Source organism: Chiloscyllium plagiosum, unplaced genomic scaffold, assembly GCF_037043375.1.
Source record: "Chiloscyllium plagiosum isolate Xiang-an unplaced genomic scaffold, Cpla_swu_hap1 HiC_scaffold_14, whole genome shotgun sequence".
NCBI classification, from domain to species: Eukaryota; Metazoa; Chordata; class Chondrichthyes; order Orectolobiformes; family Hemiscylliidae; genus Chiloscyllium; species Chiloscyllium plagiosum.
In genome coordinates this window covers 29,962,361-29,987,016 of record NW_028270152.1, presented here as the reverse complement: position 1 = coordinate 29,987,016, position 24,656 = coordinate 29,962,361, and the positions used below count along the sequence as shown (strand labels likewise).

The window sequence follows — 24,656 nt, the reverse complement described above, 5'->3', positions numbered from 1 at the left end:
ATATGGATCACTGAAGATCTTTCATGGTGTCAAAAAACAATCTAATCCACTATAACCTATTTGAGTGATTTGGCAATCGAGGAAAGATAACTTCTCTTGTGCTAGATTGAGGGTGTTCGCTAGTCCTCCATTTTCTTATGGCAACAAAAGTAAGCTTTTACTCAATATTGCTGAAGTATTCCCAATAATCAAAATAAATTAAAATAAAATAAATTATAAGCAGTAAACAGGAAGATCAAACCCATATTCAATCTATAGAGTGCAGTCATAGAGTATTCTAAAATATAAGTTGTGTCAAGTCAAATTAAACATGATGCATGTTGATATTGCTAGACCTTTTTTGAGAGAATGTTTAATTTGATTAATGGTGAAGCTGGAAAAATTAATTGGAAATGTTAATACATTGAAAATAAGCCGTTGAAGCTGAAAAATACTGATTAACTGTATGGTTGATCACACAGGAATATTCTTGCATCGCTCAACCTGACAGATGTGAAATGAGAAACAATACAGGGTGATGGGAAAGCTCAGCAACATTTTCACCATGATAAAATTACCAGAATTCAAAAGTGCTCTATTGTGAGCATGACAAGTGCAGCATCCACAAGTTCAAAAAAGAAAGCACAAATGAAGGGAGGTTTATCATTTCAGGCAGAAGAATTGTGATAATTTGTACACATCCAAGACAAAAAGGCTTGCCTCTACCCTGTGCCTGTCATGACCTCAGTATGTCTGAAAGTATTTACAGCTAATGAAGTCCTTTTAAAATATAGTCACTGCTGTAATGTAGGACATGCAACCTGCACACAGCAACCTCCCACAGACAGAAATGTGAAAACATCAAGACAATATGTTTTCGAGAAATGAAAACAGAAATTGTTCATAAAGCTCAATAGGTCTGACAGCGTCTGTGGAGAGAATTAGAGTTAATATTTTGGGGCCAGTGACCCTTCTGAGGAATGTTAACTCTGATTTCTCTCCACAGATGCCTCCAGACCTGCTGAGCTTTTTCAACAATTTCTGCTTTTGTTCCTGATTTACAGCACCCACAGTCTTTCCTCAGAAGGGTCACTGGACCTGAAACGTTAACTGATTCCTTTCCACAGATGCTGCCAGACCTGGTAAGCTTTTCCTGAAATTTCTGTTCTTGTTTTTGACTTACAGCATCCACATTTCTTTCAGTTTTAATATGTTTTGTGCTGTTGATTTTGGGATAAATATTAGCCAGGACTGCATGGATAATTCCCATGCTCTTCTTTTCATTCACTTGAGAGAAAAAAGGAAATCTTAGATTAATATTTCTTTCAGAAAACAGCATCTGTGATTGTGTAGCCCTCCCTCATTATTGCAAGAGATCAATCAGTATTGATTTTAGGCCCTGGGAGACTGTGGTATTTGCCACTGCCAGTGTTTGGCTTGGGGTGATAATTTGCTGCTATCAATACTCCTTCGTCTGAGGCCAGTCAAATGATCAGTGGCAGAAGGTGGAGCACTGGTGGGTCTAAACAGAAGAGTTATTTGTCTTATTTAACAGGCTGGTTTATTGCATGATAGCAATAAGTGTAGTTTATATTACTAGTCTAGCCAAATTACTGAGGACTCTCAGGAGATGTACAGAATATATTTGCTCCCTGTGAAGGTGAGTGTAGAACTCACTGGCCTGCACCAACTGATTTTATTACACATCAGATTGGGTCCAGCCAAAGCAGCTTCAACATTGACACTTTCAGAACCATTATGTCACACAAAAGGAACGAGTGGTAAATCTACAACATTTGAACACAGGAGTTAGAGTGCTCCCAACTGAGCTGTCATTCAACTTTCTACACATGTTGTGTAAGGATTGGCAAGGACTGGTCTTGCATTTGCATTGACTTCTGGATTTCCTGATCAATCTGAGGCAGACTGGCATGATAACAACCATCAGTCTTCTTCAGCTGCAATATTTAAGGAATCTTGCAATGGTACTGTTCTAGTAGTGTCAAAACTGAGAATGGCAAATGGACAAATAGAGGCTCAATATGCTAAGACTGCACCATATTTAACAGATGTGTCCCTGGACATCATGGCTGTAAAGTCCCATGGGGAAGTTCTGTTCCCATACATGGGAGGAACAAGTGAGATAAATAAAGCATAGATACAGACACTCAATCATGTAGACTGTAACCAGGGATTGAAATATGATCTGCACAATGATGACTTAGTACTGTCTCACCTTGTCAGTTCTAATTCATGCCATTCATCTCTCATGGTGTTAAAAGTGTCCTTGAGTAAATATTGCTGGAGGAGGTTTTATACTCCTCAGATGATGTTACTTATTTTAGCAAAGCACCATTCACACAACTCAATCAGCTCAGATGCACACAGCTTGGTCATCAGGAGAAGTATTTTAGTTAACACATGAAGTGGATTTCAAAACATTACCTAGTCACTATTTTTGTTTTACTTCTGCCACTTTCAAATTATTTGACACTTTCTGCATAGGATCTTAGCCCTTTTAGCTTCTTCTAGTAACAAAATAATACAAGAATATTAAGATATTGAAGTTAAATGATAATACATTCAATGAATATTGTTCAGAATGCTCAATAGAAAATAATTTTGCTGTCGTTTATATCAAGAAATTACTGCCACAAACACCAACATATGAGATAATTTTAGTGAAGTTAAAAATTCTTGCAGTCAATTGATTTGTTCCTACAGTTAGGAAGCAGGCTATTCAGCCCATTGAATCCACACCCACACTGCGAGGAGTATCCCACCCAGATCCATCCCCCTACCTTATCCCTGTAACCCTGCAAATACACATGGCTAATCCACCTAGCCTGCCCATATGGACAATTTTAGCATGATCAACCCACCTAAACTGTACATCTTTGGACTATGGGAGGAAACTGGAGCACCCAGAGGAAACCCACGCAGACACGAGGAGAATGTGCAAACTGCACAGACAGTTGCCTGAGGCTAGAATCAAACCTGCATCCCTGGTGCTGAAAGACAGCAGTGCTAACCACCATGACACCTATCTATTTGCTTAGATGTTGAATGAATCTGGGCAGCTAACCAGTACAGCATTGTCTGTTGTTATGAATTCTTGTATACCTGAAGAAGGAGCAGTAGTCCGAAAGCTAGTGCTTCCAAAGTGTTGTGTGATTTTTAACTTTGTCCACCCCAGTCCAATACCAGCACCTCCACATCTTGTATACCATGATATTCTATATAGCAAGCTATGTGCAAAAATGATATTTATATTTGAAGAGGGCAATAAAACTGACCATGGCAACTGCAGGCTGCTGGGTAACATCAATATAAGGTAAAATTACGCACCCTATTGTAAAGGTCAAGCTGCATGATTATTTACATACAAATAACTTTTGGACACAGATAAACAGGAAGGGTACAAGCCAAAAGGAAGAAACAAAGAACTGCAGCTGTGGGAAACCTGAAATTAGAATGGTAAATGCAGGAGATTCTCAGTAGGTGAGTTAGCAGCTGTGACAAATTAACAATTTAGGTGTGGACCTTTTCTCACATCTTGAAGATATCACAGATGAACAGCATTTATCCAGGAAATGATGCTTTGGTGGGAAACCAGATAAGGTTAAATAATGAAAGCAACATGAGCAGGAAACAGTGAGAAGTATGATCCCATAATGACTCTGAGGACTGACCTCATAGAGGTTTATAAAATCATGAGAGGCATGAATAGGATAAATAGACAAAGTCTATTCCCAGGGAGTCCAGAATTAGAGGGCATATGTTTAGGGTGAGAGGGGAAAGATATAAAAGGGACCTGAGGGGCAACTGTTTTCACGCAGAGGGTGGTGCGTGTGTGGAATGAACTGCCAGAGGAAATGGTGGAGGCTGGTACAATTGCAACATTTAAAAGGCACCTGGATGGGTATATGAATAGGAAGGGTTTAGAGGAATATGGGCCAAATGCTGGCAAATGAGACTAGATTAGGTTGGGATATCTGGTAGGCATGGACGATTTAGACTGAAGGATCTGTTGCTATATTTCTCTATGACTCTATGACTTCTAATGTGTTGAGCACAAAGGGAAAATGAGCTATGAGGATGCTTTAGAGAAATTTAAGATTTCTATTTTATAAGTTCAGTTTAAGGGAAAACATTGTGAAATTATGTAAAATATCAACTGTAACAGATGAGGAAAACAGATTACTACTTCACAGTACACCAAGCAATTGTGACCCAGAACACATTAAGGGAAACGAGTGAAAAGCAAATTTAAAATAGAGACAAGACAAATACATTTACTTAAAGTGTAAAAAAAATTGAAATATATACCAAACAAAATTATAAAGATAAATGCTGAATTTCTTTAAGATGCAATTATATATCACAATGGGAGGGATAGCCGAGAATGGAACCACACAACTGGTCTGAGACGGATAATCGAGACAATCTGATTAAATGTATAGAGCATTATGCTTTCCTGGTGTGGACACCTTTCATAATTTCTCAGTGCAGCCATTAAAGGTCTCAACACTTAATCTTTAAAGGTGGCTTAATGGTAATATCACTGGCCCAGTAATCCAAAGTTCTAGACAAATCCTCTGGGGATATGAGTTCAAATCTCACACTTGACAGCTAATAGAATTTAAATTCAATTAGTAAGTTTGAATTTAAAACTAGTTATCAGTGATGGTAACCATGAAAACTATTATCAACTGTTGTACAAATCCACGTGGTTCACAAATGTGCATTATGGAGAAGAAATCTACCATTGGACAGTGGTCAGATTCAGGAAGGTGTGACTGCAAGGAAGGCGAGAGGTGGGAGGCAGGAGGCAGGAAAGGGAACCCAAAGGATAAGAGAGCAGGAGCCTTTGCAATTGTCCAACATGGTTAAGGTTTTTTTGACTTGTTTCATTGGGAGTGAGGGCTGAAATAATCAACCATCAGACCTGAACCCTTTCAAGAGTGGGGAACAAACAGGATTGTGGTTGTAGTTGGGGGCAATATAAAGATGGCAATTGACACGATGCTCTGCAGCAAAGAATGTGAGCCTTGACAACTATGTTGTCTGCCAAGTGCCAAAGCTTTGCGAGATCTACTCTGGACTGAACAAGAACTTGCAGTAGGAGTTAGATGATCCAGTGGGGCGGTCAAGGTCAATACCAAAAATGATGGCAGATGACTCTATGACTATAACAAACCAGGCAGTAATAGCAGAATGTTAAAGGTTAAAGTCTCTGGATTACTACCTGAACCATGTGCAACCTGGTACATTGCAAACAAAGGCAGAAATTAATGTGTCACACAAAAACTGGTTTGGGAGAAGTGGATTCTGGCTCAGTGGGCACTGGCGCCAGTATACCTGAACTGTGCTGGCATGGGTGTTCTAATGATCCATGTAACTGGAGAGGACTTTAAGCTAAACAAGGAGAGATGAGGGATTAAGCTTGGGTAAATGTAGGAAATCAAGGAATAGAGCCTAAACAGAACAGCAAAACAGTAACATGGGAGCGAAGGTCAGAGATTTGTATGAAAGGTCAGAGAATTAAAAGCCAACAGTCTTCTAAAGAACCAACAGTCAAAGGGTTTATGTGGTGCAATGGTAGTGTGCCTACTTCTGACCCAGGAGGCTTGCTCCAATGATGTGTCATAATATTTCTGTAAAATTTGATTAGGATAACATCTATCTTGTGCTTGCCTTGCAACTGCAGCTACTCCATATCATTCACTGCATTTTATTGACGAGCCTGACTGTGAGATACTGTTTAATAACGGTCTTGCGGCACAGCGGTAGCTTCCCTAACTTTGAGCCAGGAGGCTCAAGACCTACCTGCTCCAGAGGTCTGTCATAATACATGTACATGTGTTGATTAAAAATATCCACAGCTACAATTAAGACTCGATATTAGAATAAATAAGAAAAAGACGCAACCAAGAGGCTCTGTACCTGAATGTGCATAGCACTTATTGCAACACAAATGAATTAATCACACACACTGAAGTAAGTAGATGTTGTGTAATTACAGAGATGTTGTTGCAGGTTGACAAGGCTTGGATCCTGCATGCTGAAGGGTACCAAGCTGGACAGAGGTAGAGGGTAACATCGCTAATAAGAGATAGCATTGGTGCAATTGGTTAACAATGATTTTGGTATAGGAGATCAGAACACACAGTGGTTTGGATGGAGATGAGGGATGGGAGGGAAAAAAAGTCATATGAGGAGTGGTCTTTAGGTTCCCTAACAGTACTCACAATTTATGAAATTGATAAAAACAAATGGTGCTCGTGATATTTGGATTAATCATGTGTGATACAAGAGTAAGCCGGGGGGCAGGGAGCAGGGTGACTTGATTTAAATACATAAAATCCTGAATAGTCTACATAAAATGAATATGGAAATTATCTTTCCTCTTGAAGGTGAATCCAGGTCAAGGGGGTACAGTATAAAAATTACAAGACACCTTTTAAGACAGTGATAAAGAGAATTTTTCTCCCTTAGCCTGTCATGTGACTTTGGAACTTTTTACCTGGGAACTCAGAGGAGGCATAGAACATAGAACGTTACAGCGCAGTAGTCCTTGATGTTGTGCCAACCTGTGAAATTAATCTGATGCCTATCTAACCTACATCGTTCCATTATTGTCCATATGTATGTCCAATGCCCATTTAAATGCCCTTAACATTGGTGAGTCTACTATTGTTGCAGGCAGGCCGTTCCACGCCCCTATTATTCTCTGAGTAAAGCAACTACCCCTGATATCTGTCCTAAATCTATCACCCCTCAATTTAAAGCTATGATCCCTCAAGGTAGCCTTCACCATCCGAGGAAAAAGGCTCTCACTGTTCACCCTATCTAACCCTCTGATTATCTTAAACGTCTTGATTAAGTCACCTCTCAACCTTCTTCTCTCCAATAAAAACAGCCTCACTTTCCTCAGCCTTTCCTCGTAAGACTTTCCTTCCATACCAGGCAACACCCTAGTAAATCTCCTCTGAGCCCTTTCCAATGCTTCCACATCCTTCCTGTAATGCAGTGACCAGAACTGCACACAATACTCCAGCTGCAGCCTTAACAATGTCTTGTACATCTGAAGCATGACCTCGTGGCTGCGGAATCCAATCTCCCTACCAATAAACACCAACACACCATATGCCTTCTTCACAACCCTATCAATCTGGGTGGCAACTTTCAAAGATTTGTGTACCTGGACACAGAGATGTCTCTGTTCATCTACACTGCCACAAGTTTTATCATTAGCCCAGCACTCTGCATTCCTGTTATTTCTTCCAAAGTGAACTACCTCACACTCTTTTGCATTAAACTCCATTTGCCACTTCTCAGCCCAGCTCTGCATCTTATCCTTGTCCCTCTGTAACCCACAACATCTTTCCACATTATCTACAACTCTGCCTACCTTAGTGTCATCTGCAAATTTACTAACCCATCCTTCTAACCCAACTCCAGATCAATTAGAAAACAACAATGGCCCCCAAAACAGATCCTTGCGGCACACAATTGGTAACTTAGCTCCAGGATGAACATTTCCCATCAACCATCACCCTCTGTCTTCTTTCAGCTAGTCAATGTCTGATCCAAACCGCTAAATCACCTTCAATCCCAAAACTCCTTATTTTATGCAACAGCCTACTGTGTGGAACCTTATCAAACGCCTTACTGAAGTCCATATACACCACATCAACCGCCTGTTTTGTCACCATCTTGAAGAACTCAATAACATTCGTGAGGCATGACCTATCCTCCACAAAACTGTGTTGACTATCCCTAATCAAATTATTTCTTTCCAGATCATTATAAATCCTGTCTCTTATAACCTTTTCCAACACCTTACCCACAACCGAAGTAAAGCTCACTGGCCTATAATTACCAAGGTTGTCCTGACTCCCCTTCTTAAACAAAGGAACAACATTTGCTATCCTCCAGCCTTCTGGCACCACTCCTGTTGACAATGATGACAAAAAGATTGAAGCCAAAGACTCTGCAATGTCCTCCCTGGCTTCTCATTAGAATCAGAGGATAAGTCCTACCTGGCCCCGGGGTCTTATTTATTTTCACATCTTCCAAAATTGTTAAAACCTCTCTTTGTCAACATCAATCCCATCTAATGTGGGCGGCACGGTGGCACAGTGGTTAGCACTGCAGCCTCACAGCGCCAGAGACCCGGGTTCAATTCCCGCCTCAGGCGACTGACTGTGTGGAGTTTGCACATTCTCCCCGTGACTGCGTGGGTTTCCTCCGGGTGCTCCGGTTTCCTCCCACAATCCAAAAAAGTGCAGGTTAGGTGAATTGGCCACGCTAAATTGCCCATAGTGTTAGGTAAGGGGTAAATGTAGGAGAATGGGTCTGGGTGGGTTACGCTTCGGCGGGTCGGTGTGGACTTGTTGGGCCGAAGGGCTTGTTTCCACACTGTAGGTAATCTAAATCTAATCTTTTTGCCTGTATCTCCATATTCTCACTAACATTGTTCTTTCCAATGTGAATATTAACGAAAAGTATTCATTAAGTGTTTTCCATGTCCTCAGATTCCACACACAACTTTCCACTACTATTTTTGATTGGCTCTAACCTTACTCTAGTCATTCGTTTGTTTCTGATATACCTATAGAAGGCCTTAGAGTTTTCTTTGATCTTTGATTCCCAAGCTGTGTGAGATCATGGGCTTTCGTATGTCTGGGAGTCAATTCTTCTTGATATATACTCAAAATCACTTCATTTTTATGGCTCGATAACCCAATGCCTTTTGGGCATTAGTGCAATAAAGTTTTTATGCAAGCCTGACTAATTATGTGATCATGTAATTATACACTTCGTGCAAACTCCCAAATCACAGCAGTTATAAAGCGTTGGAAAGTAATTTTTGCAGAAAGGACTCACAACATTTACCTTAAAATATAATAATTGTAATGGAATATTCATGACAAAATCTAACCACGCTGATTATTTTGATGAGAGCACTGAAGACTGTTAAGCTCATTTATATTTTAAATATATCACTGGGAACATGACAACCTACCTTCTGCATTATCAAGTTCAAAAATAATGGCATAAGTTTCCAACTGAATGTAAAATGCTACCACACATTTTCTCAATCAACCTACAAAGTATTCCTGTCTTAAGGGGCCAGATTTTACACTTGCAATGCTGGTGAAACAGTAACCTTCATTATCAATTAAACTGCAAGACTGACAGCAACCTCTGTTGTTTATAAATGTGCAATTAAACATTGAAGTCCAGAGCTTGCACTCTGTGACTCCCTGTTCCTTCACAGGGTGTGCTGAATAAGACCACACTTGGCTTGACATGATCTTTTATGCCATTATTTTGCTTTAAATACCTGATAAAAAGTTTTGTTTTATTGTGAGGGACAATTGTCTCTTTAACAGATACCACATAGCTGAACATTTCTTGCTAATTTTAAATGATTTTACATTTGTTAGAGGTTAAATTTCTCCACTATGACATAAAAACTACAGATTCTTCTTAATTTTTAAAAAATAATGTATTTTTAAAACTTTATCTATAGTATTTCAACTTCCATCTTAATCTGCTTGTCCACTTCCAAATTTCTAATTTGTCTCTGAAAAATAATTCAAAAGTTGAGGATAATCAGTGCATTCACTTCTTGATTGGCTAGCCTTGGAAATTCTTCAATATAATTGGCTGCTTAACCTGCTTGATTGACATGAGTGTTGCTAGGTAAAAGAGATCCCCCACAGCTGACACTGACTGAAATTAATTTTGTGAAAAGTGAAATTCCTTTCACTGTCACTTCTACCCAACCTTAACATTTGAACCTATGGTTTTATAATTGAACAACATGAGTTATGCATAGAAAAGTATCTTGAAAATACCAAGCAATTGACCACAAAGGGTAGTCCAGTTATCGAACACATTGGTGCATCAATGTACTTAGCTACAATGGGATATACACTGTTTAGGGTCATGTTTCTGATGTTAGCGGCACTGTCAATAGAAGGAGATGGCAAGCACTTCCATGTGGGATAGAGGGGAGAAATGATGAGAAACACCAGTGTGACTTTTGGTGACTTAATAATACCTTGGAATGACCTGCACAATTGCTAGTCAGCAGAATTGGGAACTAATTGTTTAAAGCATAAAAGAGATTGACTAAAACAAAAATCAGATAACAATCTAATTTAGTTCATGAAATTAGAATTACTTTGATCTTAAAATCAAACTAAAAACTGGAACAGCTCTGCCAACCATCCAACCCAAACTTTGGGTCCGCTACGCAGAAGACACCTTTGTCACCTTTGTAATCGAAACAAATTAGAGGAAACCTTCAAGACCATCAATAATACCCTTACCGGCATAAAATTCACTAAAGAGGAGGAAAACAACAACAAACTGCCATTCCTAGATGTCACAGTATTGCGAACAGCCAATGGGGAACTTCAAACCAGCGTCTACAGAAAAACAACACATACAGACCAAATATTGAACTACAGAAGCAATCATCCCAACATCCACAAATGAAGCTGCATCAGAACAATATTTCAATGAGCCAATACACACTGCAGCACAGAGGAATTACGCAGAGCAGAGGAAAATCAGCTATACCATGTATTCAAGAAGAATGGGTACCCAATGAACACAGTCCGCCGATTTCTCAGCAACAAACCCAAACAAGCAGACAAACCCGTCCAGAAATCCTAGCCAGTCTCCCCTACATCAAAGATATCTCGGAAATGACTGCCAGACTACTCAGACCCCTTGGCACCATGGTAGCACACAAACCCACCAATACACTAAAATAGCAGCTAATGGACTTGAAAGACCTTATACAGACAACAAGCAAAACTAATGTAATTTACAAAATACCATGCAATGACTGTAACAAACACTACATTGGACAAACAGCAAGAAAATCAGCCACCGGGATACATGAACATCAACTAGTCACAAAACAACATGACCCTCTCTCACTAGTATCCTCACATACGGATGAGGAAGGACACCACTTCGACTGGAACAACACATCCATCCTAGGACAAGCCAAATAGAGACACGCATGAGAATTCCTAAAACCATGGCATTCCAGCCGGAACTCTATCAACAAACACATTGAGTTAGACCCCATCTATCACCCCCTAAGAAAAAGAACAGGAAATGACGACACCAAAGGAAATGACATTACCAACCCAAAGAAACCAAACCATATAAATAAAAAACATATAAATCATCAGGAGTGCTTCACCCGGAGGCCCACTGAAGATGTTACTTAGTACGGTGATGAAACGTCTGGAAATGAACCAGCAAGCAAACCTACATCCAGAACCTCAACCTGAGCTACAAATCTCTCGAAACTCGCTAGGAATGGCTTAGAGTTGGATGACAATAGTTGTTTTCAAATGACTGTCCTCCATAGTTGGCAGCCTCTGGCAGCACTTGAGTGGATGCAGTCATTGTGTAAATGTGACCCACTGCAAAGGAGGTGGTCAGGTGAACTGATGGATCCATGTTTTAATCTCACAAAGAGCTGGACAATAACAAAGGGAAATATGATTAGCTCTTAGAATGTCAACTGACAATCTCCAAACTATGAATTCAAATTGAAATTTAAATACCTGTATTGGCAGACAGTTAGATGTTGAATCCTAAACAAATTACAATTTTAAAAATTCTTTCAGGAGATCTAAGTGTTGTTGACAAGTCCAATATTAGATGCTCGTCCTTTAAATGATCATGAAAACACACAGATAGAGTCATAGATATGTATAGCATGGAAATAATCTCTTCATTCCAACTCATCCATGCCAACCAGATACCATAAACTAACCTAGGTCCATTTGCCAGCATTTGACCCATATTCCCCTAAATCATTCTTATTAATATACCCATCCAGATGCCTTTTAAATGTTGTAAGTGTACAAGCCTCCATCACTTCTTCTGGCAGCTCATTCCATGCATGCACCACCCTCTGTGTGAAAACGTTGCCCCTTAGGTCCCTTTTAAATTTTTTGCCTCTCACCCTAAACCTATGCCTTCTAGTTCTGGACTCCCCATGCCAGGGAAAAGACTTTGTCTATTTACCCTATCCAACTCTCTAATGATGTTATAAACCTCTACAAGGTCATCTCTCAGCCTCTGACACTACAGGGAAATTAATCTCAGCTTATTCAACCTCTCCCTATAGCTCAAACCCTCCAAACCTGGCAGCATCCTTGTAAATCTTTTGTGAACCCTTTCAAGTTTCACAATATCCTTCCGATAAGACGGAGACCAGAATTGCGCACAATGGTCCAAAAGTGGTCTAACCAATGTCCTCTACAGCCACAACATGATCGGTCAATTCCCATACTCAATGTCCTGACCAGTAAAGGAATGCATACCAAACGCCTTCTTTACTATCCTGTCTCTCTGTGAGGCTATTTTCAAGGAACTATGAACCTGTCATAATGACAGAAAATCTGCCTATAAACCATTGTTCTTGTCTTTCTCCCCTTGGCCAGTCTCTACCCACCTGTTCTTCAGGGGCACTCTCCTACTTTAGTGCTATCACCCTCTCTTACCAAGTTTATTTTTTAAGTTTGGCATAAAGGGTTAACAATGTGGCTGCCCTATTTCTGGGACCTTAGGGATGAGGGTCCCTCCTCCCAGTTCCATGTTAGAGAAGTCTCGATGGACAATGGATTCTGCAAGAGGCACGGGAGTTTAAATTAATTGTTTTCACTGTTGGTTATTCCTTATTTTTATTTATGATTTCAAAACAGCCTCCTTATCCAGTTTAGCAGTCTGTGCACTTCCGGCTGGAATTACCCACATGCTCTCTGCCTGCCACACTGAAGGCCCAGAAGCCAGGTTATGGATCAAATATTTGGCGCTAGACTGTCAAATCTCTACTTTGATATTTCAACTTTTTATCATATCCCAATATATTTAAACTACATTTATGCAAATTTAATCCATTAGCAATTTTATTAAGTTTATAGCATGCATCAAGATGCTTTGCAAGGGTTACATTTTAATACTGTACAACTGAACAACAGCTTCAACAAAATATCTCTATTTCTCAGCAGTACCTAAGTCTGTACAGCTAAATGACTATTTACTGACTCTGCTTTTGAATCTGATCCTGGTCCTTTCTCAGATTCTGATATTCAACAGGCAAGCCTAGGATTGATTATTCACAATTACTGCCAGCTACTTAGCCTAATTTGACTAATGACAACTTATTATCTTTATATATTGCTTTAAATCTTTAACAGATGGGAAATGTTAAAATTTCCTTCCTCAAAAGTCAAACACTTTGACAGAAGCCTCAATATCACTTTCCAAGCTATTCTATTGTAGACTTACTCTTCAGAGATGCTGTATTTTGACTCTATGTATCTGCTTGGCACAGCTCTTCGTCAAATTTCACTTCCAATTCATAACTTGAGACAAGCATTTTTCAAAAGAGCCGTAATGAGGTAATTTAATTAATTATATCTCCAATTTCATTTCAATACTTGATAATTCTGGATGTAATCCTAATGCTTGGCTGTATCTAAGGAGGATTTTTCCTTGCTTCAAATTAATAAATGAGCTAAATTACATTGATTGAAAATATATAATGGAAAAGGTATAATGGTTGCTTTTTCTTTTGTTCCTTAAGCACTAATGCTCCTACTTCAACTGTACTTTGCTAGCTTAATTCATATTTGAGTTTTGCTCTAAGCATTTGTTCAGAGTTGACATAAAAAGAGGAAATTATGTGGACAAGGCTAAATGACCAACATCTTCAGCAGTCTGCAAACTTCAGGATATAGAAGGGATACATATTTATAATTTGCATATATGAGTATTGTTATTAATCTTCTTCAACTAGGATCAAAGCTAATGAAAGGGACTAGATATATTGTCATGATCATGTGAATTAATTTTTGAATTCCATCTTTCAATGTAATATCTGGACTTCCATGGACTGAAACAATCTTTAAAAAGGGACCAAAATACTGGCTTAAATGGCCATAGCTAAGACCTGACTACACAGGTTGACCAAAGGTCAAGAAACCAACATGGAATTAACAGCAGCCAATCTGAACTGCAATTAACATTTTATCCAAAGGCAAAGAGATCTGTCAACGCCTCCAAAGGAAGCATGAAAATCTTCTAGTTTGATTTAACTTCATGGGAATATTGGTATGTCAGAGATGAAAACTTCCACTCCAATTATTGGAGACTATGAACATAGACAGACGAAAGTAGAAACGAGCTTGGCAGAGAGATGAAACTAAGGATGTAGCACCTAACACAGGCTGAGAACTCTCTGTCTGTCTCTGAAGAAGGTGAAAAAAGGGGCCAGTAACAATATGAATTAAAAATAAACATCAGAATACTGAGAACTGAAAGGAATTTTAAAATATTACTTTAAAACATTTCAATTCATCTTTGTTTTAATGTAATACCACTTGTGATGTTGGTCTGCCTCAGAAAGTGAATTGCTATGTGACTTGCGTAATGCATTGCGTAAATGACAACCAGGATCCTTACATAGAATTATATAAGGCCTGATCCACTATAAAGAGGTTAATTAAAAGCAAAGTATTGCAGAGGCTGGAGACCCTAAATAAAGATGCAATTGTTCGAGAAACTCAGTAGGTTTGGCAGCCTCTCACTTCCCCTTTTCTCTTTGCCTCTCTCCCTCTCTCGCCTCACTCTGTTCCTTCTTTCTCTCTCCATCTCTCTCTTTTCTCGTCTTGCTGAGCCCTGACTCAACCTCTTCTCTCTCCTAATTCTTTCACCCTATGTACCTGCAGGTGTTAGGGTAAAGGACATCTCCTCAGGGCTAAAGGGAACTTGGAGTGGGATGGGAGGGATCCAGTTGACATTGTTCAGATTGGTACTAATGACATTGAAAAGACAAGAAATAAACTGAAAGACTTTGAACATCTAGGAACTAAATTAGAAGGAAGAAACTCTGTGGCAATAATCTATGGGCTACTACCTTATCTATCAGCAAACTGTCATAGAGTAAGGAAAGTCAAGGAGTTAAATACGTGGCTCAAAGATTGCTGTGGAAGGAATGGGTTTTAGTTTCATGGATCAGGTTATTTGGATCTGGTCATGTGTAATGAAGCAGGTTTAAAGATCCCCTGGCAAACAGTGACAATATCATAGCAGGATTTAGCATTCCCTTTGAGAGGGGAAAACGAGATCAGAGCAACTGTGTTAAACTTAAATAAGGGTAATTACAAATGAATGAAGGCAGAGTTGACTGAAGTGGACTGGGAAGGAGGTCTAGAAGAAAAGGTGGTTGATAAACAATGTTAGCCATTTAAGGAAATAGTTCATGACTCACAATAAAGGTATATCCCAGTAAGGAGGAAGAATTCTTTGTAGGAGTATTTCCTAAGATCACACCTCGCTCTAATGTTTGCACTTTTTGTCCATTCCTAAAATACAGAAACATTTTGTGTATTTACCCTATTGTGAGTTTCCTTCAATAGCTTAAAAACTTTGATTAAATCACTCCATAATCTTAAATTATAGTTTATTTTATTTCTCTTTGTATTTTAACATTTGGCAAGAATTATTTGGTAAATCTACACTACACTTCCTCCAAGGTCAAACCATCGTTCCTGAAGAGTGGAATACATTGAGCAGAATCTTGTGGAGGTGATTGGCTTCTCAGCAGCCAGTCAAAGAGCCACTGAGACCCCAAATGACCTTTTAAGGGAGGATCCTACACTCTGTACCTATAGGGCACTTAAAAGGCCAATGGGAAGCCTAGTCATAAAATCATTGAATCATGGAATTTACAGTACAGAAGGACTGTACAGTACAACCCGCCATGTCTGTACCAGCTTGCGAAAGAGTTACCCAGCCAGCCCCATCTCCCTAAATTCATCAGTTTCAAATATACATCCAGCTCTTATCTGAAACCCAGTATTGAACTTGCCTCCAATACTCTCCCAGGCAGCACATTCAAATTCCTAACAACCCTCTAACAAGTTTCTCACCATCTCACTCCTAACTCCCTTGGTGACAATCTTGAAATTGTGCCCATAGTTACTGAGATACTGACTCGTGGAAATAGAAGATCCCTCTTTACTTTGTTAAAATTATTCACAATATTGAACATCTTGATTCCAGCCATAGGTGACTGTGTGGTGTTTGCATATTCTCCCTATGTCTTTGTGGGTTTCCTTTGGGTGGTTCAGTTTCCTCCCACAGCCCTTAAACATCAATCCTTCAAAGAGGTGCCCAGAACAGAACTGAACATACTCCATTCCTGATGAAGGGCTTATGCCCAAAACATCAATTCTCCTGCTCCTCGGATGTTGCCTGACCGGCTGTGCTTTTCCAGCATCACACTTCTCAACTCAGACTCCAAATGTGGTCGGACCAGTGATTTGGAAAGATGCTTTAATGAGTTTTACCTCTATTTATAAGCCCAAGGATTCTACAAATCTTGTTAATAACTGTTAATAAATCTTGAGTACTTTTGACATTACTGAAGCTACTTTTGGAATACTGCATACAATTCTTGTAGCCCTTCTGTAGAAAAGATGTTAAACTTGAGAGGCTGCAGAAAAGATTTACAAGGCTATTGCCTTGGTTGAGGGGTTGAGCTATAGGGAGAGGCTGAATAGGTAGGGAGTGTTTTCCCTGGAGTTTTGGAGACTGACAAGTGATCTTATAGGGATTTACAAAGTCATGAAGGGCGTGGATAGGGTGAATAGCAAGACATTTTTCCAAGGGTAGAAGAGTCCAAAACTAGAGGCCATACGTGAGATGGGAAAACCTTAAAAAGGACTTAAGGGGTAACGTTTTTCACACAGAAGTAGCTTCAGTAATGTCAAAAGTACTCAAGAGATTTTTACGCACGTTATCTTCTAGAAAATGTTTATTAAAGCTCTTCATAAAAGATTGGCATCTAAAGTTGACGTGCATGACACAAAGGCAAGTTATGGACTTGGTTAGAGTGTTGGGTAAGGAGCAAGAGATACCACCGAAGAATAATAGACAGCTACTATAACCCGACCTCTACTGCTCCCTATAGAAGAGAATTGCATAACCTAACGATCCTCTGAAATAAGAATTTTCTCCTCATCTTATATTAAATGGCAGGCATCTTATTTTTAAAGTGTGCCCCCGGGTTCTAGCTTCCACCACAGGTGGAAACACCCTTCCAACATTTATCCTGTCAGGCTTCCTCAGAATTTTATGTTTCAATAAGATCATTTCTTATTTTTTCGAATTTTATAAGGTTCAGTTCCAACATGTTCACTCTGTCCTCACAGAACAAACTCTATATCCCAGCAACCAGACTAGCGAACCTTCTCCGAACTGCTTCCAATGCAAGATATATCTCTCCTTAAGTAAGGAGCTCTACCCGGTTTGTTACATCCTCAAAGAATTCCAATAAATTTGTTTTTTTTATTCATTTATGGATGTGAATACTGCTGGCTGGGCCAACATTTATTACCTGTCCCTAGCTGCCCTTGACAAGGTAGTGGTGAGCTGCCTCTTGAGCCTCTGTAGTCCACCTCCTGGGAATTGACCCACAATGCCATTAGGGAGGGAATTCCAGGATTTTTACCCAGCGACAGTGAATGAAAGGTCACATATTTCCAAGTCAGAATGGTAAGTGGCTTGGAGGGGAAGTTGAAGCTGGTGGTGTTCCCATGTATCTGCTTCCTTGTAGATAGTAGTAGTTTGGGAGGTGCTATCTGAGGACCTTTGATGAATTTCTGCAGTGCATCTTGTTGCTACTGAGCGTTAGTGGTGGAGGGAGTGGGTGCTTTTGGATGTGGTGCCAATCAAGCAGGCTACTTTGTCCTGGATGGTGTCATATTTTTTGTTGGAACTGCACCCATCCAGGCAAGTGGGAGTATTCCAACACTCTCCTGACTTGTGCTTTGTAGAGGGTGGACAGCTTTGGGAGTTCAGGAGGTGAATTACTCACTGCAGATTCCTACTTTCTGAACTGCTCTTTTAGCCACTGTATTTATGTGGTGAGTCCAGCTGAATTTCTGATCAATGGTAATCCCCAGAATGTTGGTAATAGGGGATTCAGTAATAATCATACCATTGAATGTCAAGGGGTGGTATTTAGTTGTCCCTTATTGTCCAGTGTATCTTCCTTTTCACAAAGTCATATTGACTGTCTGATGATGTCATGATATATTTGAGTGTTCTATAACTACCTGCTTGATGATGGATTTTCCTATGATGGACGTTACATTAACTGGCCTTTGGTTCTCTCCTTTCTGTCACTCTCTGTCCTTGACCAGTGATATTACATATGCAGTTTTTCAACACTCTGAGGTCCTTCCAGAACCTAGAGAATTTAAAAAGATTATAGTCACTCCAGTTACAATCACATCCATTGTCTCTGTGGCCATTTCCTTTAAGACCCTCGCCTGCAGGTCCTCAGGTCTGGAAAATTTCTCAGCCTTTAGTCTCAGAAACTTTCTGAAACATTTTCTTTTGCAGTTGTGATTGTTTTAAGTTCCTTCACTCCTTTTGTATCTTGATTCTTACTATTCTTGGGGTGCTTTTTGTGATTTCTATTACGAAGACAGGTCTAAAGTACTTACTCCAAATGTCTGCGATTTTCTTATTTCTCATTAAAAATACTTCAGTCTCACCTTCTAAAAGATCAATGATTACTTGAGTAACTTTCCAACTTTTTACATACTTGAAGAAGATTTCCTGTCTGTTTTTATATTTCTTACTAGTTTTCTTCCATACTCCAATTCTCATAATGGCATTTTTTTTTGGTCATCCTTTGCTAGTTTCTAACATCTTCCCAATCTTATTGGCTACTGATTTATGTCTTTCTTTCAATGTTTTTATACTTGCTATGACCCTTAACTCCGTTAGCTAGCTACAAATGGTTCATCCATCTGATAGTGTCTTTCTTTCTCAATGGAATATACTTTGTTGAGAATTGTGAAATTGATCTCAAAGTGTCTGCCAATTCCTTGCCTCTGTATTTGCCTAAAACCTCTTACTTCAATAAAAGTATCCAGCTCTGATGAATGACCATTGAGCTAGTTTCCTCCAGGTCTCAATGGTATGAGGTTGGGTTTGGAAAATGATAAGGAATCGCTGGCTACTTGCTGCCAGCAGTGCAGTACCCCACCCATTATGTGTCCTCAATGGACGGGGAGTTTGTATGATAGGCCTTAGTTGACCAATGGCTCCACAATGACGAGGCTTCAAGCATGAAATATTGGAACCTTATGATCCACGTGATGGCCTATCAGCTTCAAACTTATTAAATTCTCCAATGAAAATGACTCCATACTGCGGCACCATCATTTGTGCACACTGCTCCCAGTGTGACTGATTGAACATTCAGAGCCCTATGCAGTACAATGAATAGGCAAATGATGATGATGTTATTCTGACATCAGCAAGACAGATTGGAAAGGATGTGCCCTCTTGTACATGAGTTGAAAACGAGGGAGCACTGATTAAAAGTTAGATGGGAGCCTTGAATTTAAAATACATCAGATCACCTATGATCTTACTCAATCTGGAATCAAGCTCAAGGGAATGAATGAGTTACTTGTGATCCTAATTCATATGTTTAAATGTATGAAAGGAGCATTTAAACAGAAAGCTCTCAGACACTATTCTAGGGAGGTATATTTTGTAACATACAATGTACCAATGTAAATAGAAGAGTGTTGTAGGTCAGGGGGATAAGAGCTTTATTTTAGGATAAGGAGCCAACAGCCTGTAAGAGTATATTGGTTAAAACGTATCAACATCCAACTATGTTAATATTCCAACAATGGAAGATCTAGCCCAACATTTCAGCTCAATGGTTGTTCATCAGAGCTGGATACTTTTATCCAAGTAAAATATTTTAGCGTAAAGTATCAAATAAAGCTCCCCATTTCATAATAACATCGAATTCTTAAAGCCCAAGGGGAAATCAAGTCATTTAATTTATTTCTCTCTCCACAGGTGCCAACTGACCTGCAGATTACTTTCCCCATTGTCTGGTCATTTTCCCATATATTCAGGGTTACTCTTAGATCCTATGGATGTCCGAGTTCACAGAAATATCAAATACATATGCAAGAGTCTGCTAGCAAACTTTATTGTAACAAAAATCAAACCATAACAAATATTAAATAAGTTTTCAGATCTACAGAGAGGGATCAATATCCTGAATGGTGCACAGGCTTAATCACAAGTGAAACTAATCTCCAAGAAGCAGAGGGGCAAATGTATAACTGGATAAAACTAGCCCAGTTCAGACCAGTTTCATTCTACCATCCTCCCTCACTCACAGTGGGTCACCCAGCATGTTTACATTATTGAAAGCATCAGAGATTGCAGATTGTTTGTGTTATTTAGTTGGCTAGGTTTTGACTATAATTAATGATAAAGGGTTTATTACTACAGGCGATGGTTTCTGTTTCCGCCTGCATTTTTGTAATTTAGAATTCAATGCAACATTCTTCATACAACACCAGAGACAGCCTACACCACAATTACATTGTGAACTCTCCGTCATGACCCTGATCGAATTGCATTCATGTTATTGCCGTTTTTAGAGAAAGTGCCCGGCTAGACAGCTTAAATGATTAATATCTATTGTAATAATTTTCACATAACTACAGCATCAGGCACCAGTTTAAGCTTTCACATCTACCTTGAATGTGCCATGAGGAAAGAGCTGTAATTTACAGCTCTTATTTGCATTTTTATTAATATATATATATATATATATTCCTGAGAGATGCATACCTGATTTGCAACATAAGACCAAGCAATTTGCATGGCAGGAATACAAAATGAGTTATGCTCTTAATGGCAAGAAAAGCATTAATTATATTGCTACAATCTCACTGTGCAACCTGTTTAGATTAGATTCCCTACAGTGTGGAAACAGGCCCTTCGGCCCAACAAGTCCACACTGACCCTCTGAAGAGTAACCCACCCAGACCCATTTCCCTCTGACTAATGCACCTAACACTATGGGCAATTTGGCCAATTCACCTGACCTGCACATCTTTGTGACTGTGGGAGGAAACTCACACAGACACAGGGAGAATGTGCAAACTCCACACAGACAGTTGCCCAAGGCTGGAATCGAACCTGGGACCCTGGTGCTGTGAGGTAGCAGTGCTAACCACTGAGCCACCGTGTTTATTGAATATAGCAGAGGATGATGAAATCCAACAAGTTGTTAGAAAGATTGTGACCACCCAGTTTAAGGTTTCAATAATCTAAGTATCAAATACACTGACTGCAAACTATAGATTCGTGTAATAAATCTCTTTTCCAAAAAAAACCTGGAAGACCAACTTTTGGAAAATTCTGCAAATTTTCTAATGCTGCTTTTATTTTTATTCCAAGTGTTCACAGATCTGCTATAGAACTCCTACAATACAGAGGACGATAGCAAACCTAATATTCAGTATCTCATCAGGAAGTTTGATTTTTACTGGGCGGCACGGTGGCACAGTGGTTAGCACTGCTGCCTCACAGTGCCAGAGACCCGGGTTCAATTCCCAACTCAGGCGATTGACTGTGTGGAGTTTGCACGTTCTCCCCGTGTCTGCGTGGGTTTCCTCCGGGTGCTCCGGTTTCCTCCCACAGTCCAAAGATGTGCAGGTCAGGTGAATTGGCCATGCTAAATTGCCCGCAGTGTTAGGTAAAGGGGTAAATGTAGGGGTATGGGTGGGTTGCGCTTCGGCGGGTCGATGTGGACTTGTTGGGCCGAAGGGCCTGTTTCCACACTGTAAGTAATCTAATCTAAAATGTCAAATTTCGTTTTTCTCCACAAAGTGATGGTCATTGTTGTCCATGGGGTTTGGCTCAGCTTTTTGCATAATTTTTCATAAGTAGCCTTGATTAGTTTATGCTTTTCTTATCTCTTAGTTTTAACAGTGAGAAGAAATATCCAGCAGAAAGGTTAAATGCTATGTTGAGTATTAATGAACTGTAAGGAAACAAGCCAGATTGCAGAGTGACATTAAGCCACTCAGTGAGCAAAGGTTGGATAGAATTCAGCAGCATGGAGTAATTGACTGGCATGGTTATAAGAAGATACATTCTCCTCTCCCATTTCTCTGACCCCACAATCACCCCAGATCTATTTTTCTGGAGTCGGATATCGTCAGTTTATTCACTATTGCGGCAGCAGGAACCATTGGGCATTTGATTGGAACATGCTTAAAAATCACAAGGGACAAAAGTATTGCCTGTTTTCTGCTCTTTTTCCTGACTTCTCTTTCACCCTGACGTTCACATTTAAACACAATAACCAGAAATTTACACATCACAATGAGCTGAGTAATAAGCATAAAAATCTCTTGTGGGGTATCACGCCTTTCAACTACAGATCTCTGCTGAAGTGTAACCAGCAGTGCCCACTCTTGTGCCAATGAATAATCACTTTAGGGCTACTCCTACTGACACTGATATTTTCACTGTAGGAATCCTTCCATGAGAAAGCCTGATGGATATCAGGGGACCTTCAGGCACTGTGTGGCCACTGTTAGATCTTCCCCATGATTGTGATCCCTGGCTGCAGAGATCCTTCCTACTGAAAGCCGCCAGCCAATCATTCAGAGGCTACCAGTTCACCATTGTCACAGGGCCAACAGGAACTTTTTTTGTTGCACCAGAAACCCAGGATCAACATGGGGCCAAAGAGTACAGGCAGTTCTTCTTTAACACGATGTCTGCATTCTTTGTGCAACGCCGTGTTATAGAAAAATCACGCTTTGAAAACAGTACTTAAAGTGTTGGTGATGTAATTACATTACAGTCAACATAGATTTTAAAAGTTCGTGCTTTAGAAACAATGTCTGCAACTTGTCAATCGCATTATAGTGAATTCGAGTTAATGAATCGCACGTTATAGCAGAATGACCTGTAAAGGTGAGAAAAGCTGGGATGGTATCAAATGGGAGTCATGGTCAGTGGTAGAAGTTAGCTTTCAATGGCCAGGCACCTTCTGATGTCAGCTCCCTTGATCAGGTACAGAGGCTGTGGAAAAACATATGGCCTCCATTTAATCCCCAAACCACAATTAAATCTTGGAAGACTCAGGGATAAGGGGGTGTCAAATGAGTCATTAATGAGGCACTAAATACAGCCTAATTGCTTTCAACTGAGATTTGAAAAGTTCAAAATGCTATCACGATTTCACAAAATTTAACTCTCTAACACCTTGTGTCCTATATAGTTCGCTATTTGATTTTAATGTTTTGACTGTAAGTGCCCTTTAACAATGAAGTCAGAGGCTTCCAACTCTGAATCTTGGCAAGGTGCTCACAAGGCTGATTTCTTTTAGATCTACTTGCATTTTGAAATTATTTGACTTCTTCCAAACATGATCATATTAAGAAAATCAGGCTTAAAAATATTTAAAATAGTGCATATTTAATACTAGAATATGGCAATGAAGAAAGTATTTGGATACATATTTAATCCAAAGATTTTGTGTTTATTGTGGGTTCAGCTAAATAAACACTTTGTCCCAATCATTGAATCTCAATTTATCAAATTAGTTTACTCTTAAGTCCCATAAAAGTGGCAGTTACAATGGTAGTCATCTGCACTGACGTAGACTGAACAAAATTTTCATTATTATAAGAATATTTTGAAACCGATCTCACATAAATTGCTCATTTGCATTGTGTACTCATCCTTGTTTTGGTTAATTGGATATGTAACTGTAGACTATCATCTGTCTGCGCATACAAATGCAGAATTCCAACCACTGCAAGGAAAGAATTGAAAACTGTCTTTCTATTTTTTTGAGGTTATGGTATTCTGAATTGATGTAACGATTTCCATTGCAAACAATTACAATTATCCTGATATCAAAAAAGAAACTGGGTTTTATGTTTCACCTTGCAATGTACTTGATAAATCTCTCACCTAACGTTACATTCCTGGACATGCAGGTAACTATTGGCAACTATTTTCCAGACAGAAAGTAGAATGTCTAACATCTGGCTAGAATTTGCTTTCAGTTCCAGGTGATATCTTAAACCACCAAAACATATGTGCATTAATTACAACTTTACCTGCTATTACATGACCTTGTTCCAAAGTTATTGTTCAACTCCACAGCTAATCTTTCTTCATTGCTGGGATACAGTATGCCTCATTAGGAGGTGATGAAGTGTTATATGAAGAACCAAATCAATCAGCATACTAACTGGCCTTTATAAAAACATGTGTGGAATTATATGGATATGCAATTTTCTGAGGCAACAAGATGGCTAATAAAAAACAGACACGTCGTGCTGTTCCTCTTGCTTTGTCCATGTAATTCCTTGTCTCACCTGACAACTTTTGTGCCATTTCGCAAAACTTGCATGTCGACCATGCAGGTACCATCTGCTTGAGCAATCAGGTTAATCTCAGCAAATTCTGCCTGAAAAAACAATTGAAACAACAATTCAAAGCACAGTGAAAGGTCAACTGGAATTAACAAAATACATTGAGTTGTATAGTAAATGTAATGTGGATATATCTACTGCTCTCCCTTTTATGAAAAAATGTGTGTAGAGCATCAATATTTCAAATAGAAAAATCAGAATGTCTGTTCAGTTTAAGTACATACAGTAATTAATAATTGAGTCCATTTTAATGTCTGCAGATAAAAATAGAGTAGAATCCCTACAGTGTGGAAACAGGTCCTTCAGTCCAAAAAGTTCACACCGACC

At 39.3% G+C, this 24,656-nt stretch overlaps 1 protein-coding gene across 1 annotated transcript in view; it reads right to left on the bottom strand.

The window, feature by feature from the left end:
* The window catches only part of syn2b (synapsin IIb), a 412,919-nt gene that overhangs the window by 144,856 nt on the left and 243,407 nt on the right, over nt 1-24,656 (bottom strand). The window contains exon 3 of the mRNA XM_043707946.2: nt 24,273-24,364. Coding sequence (XP_043563881.2) covers nt 24,273-24,364 — 92 coding nt within the window. The remainder of the gene's footprint in view (nt 1-24,272; nt 24,365-24,656) is intronic.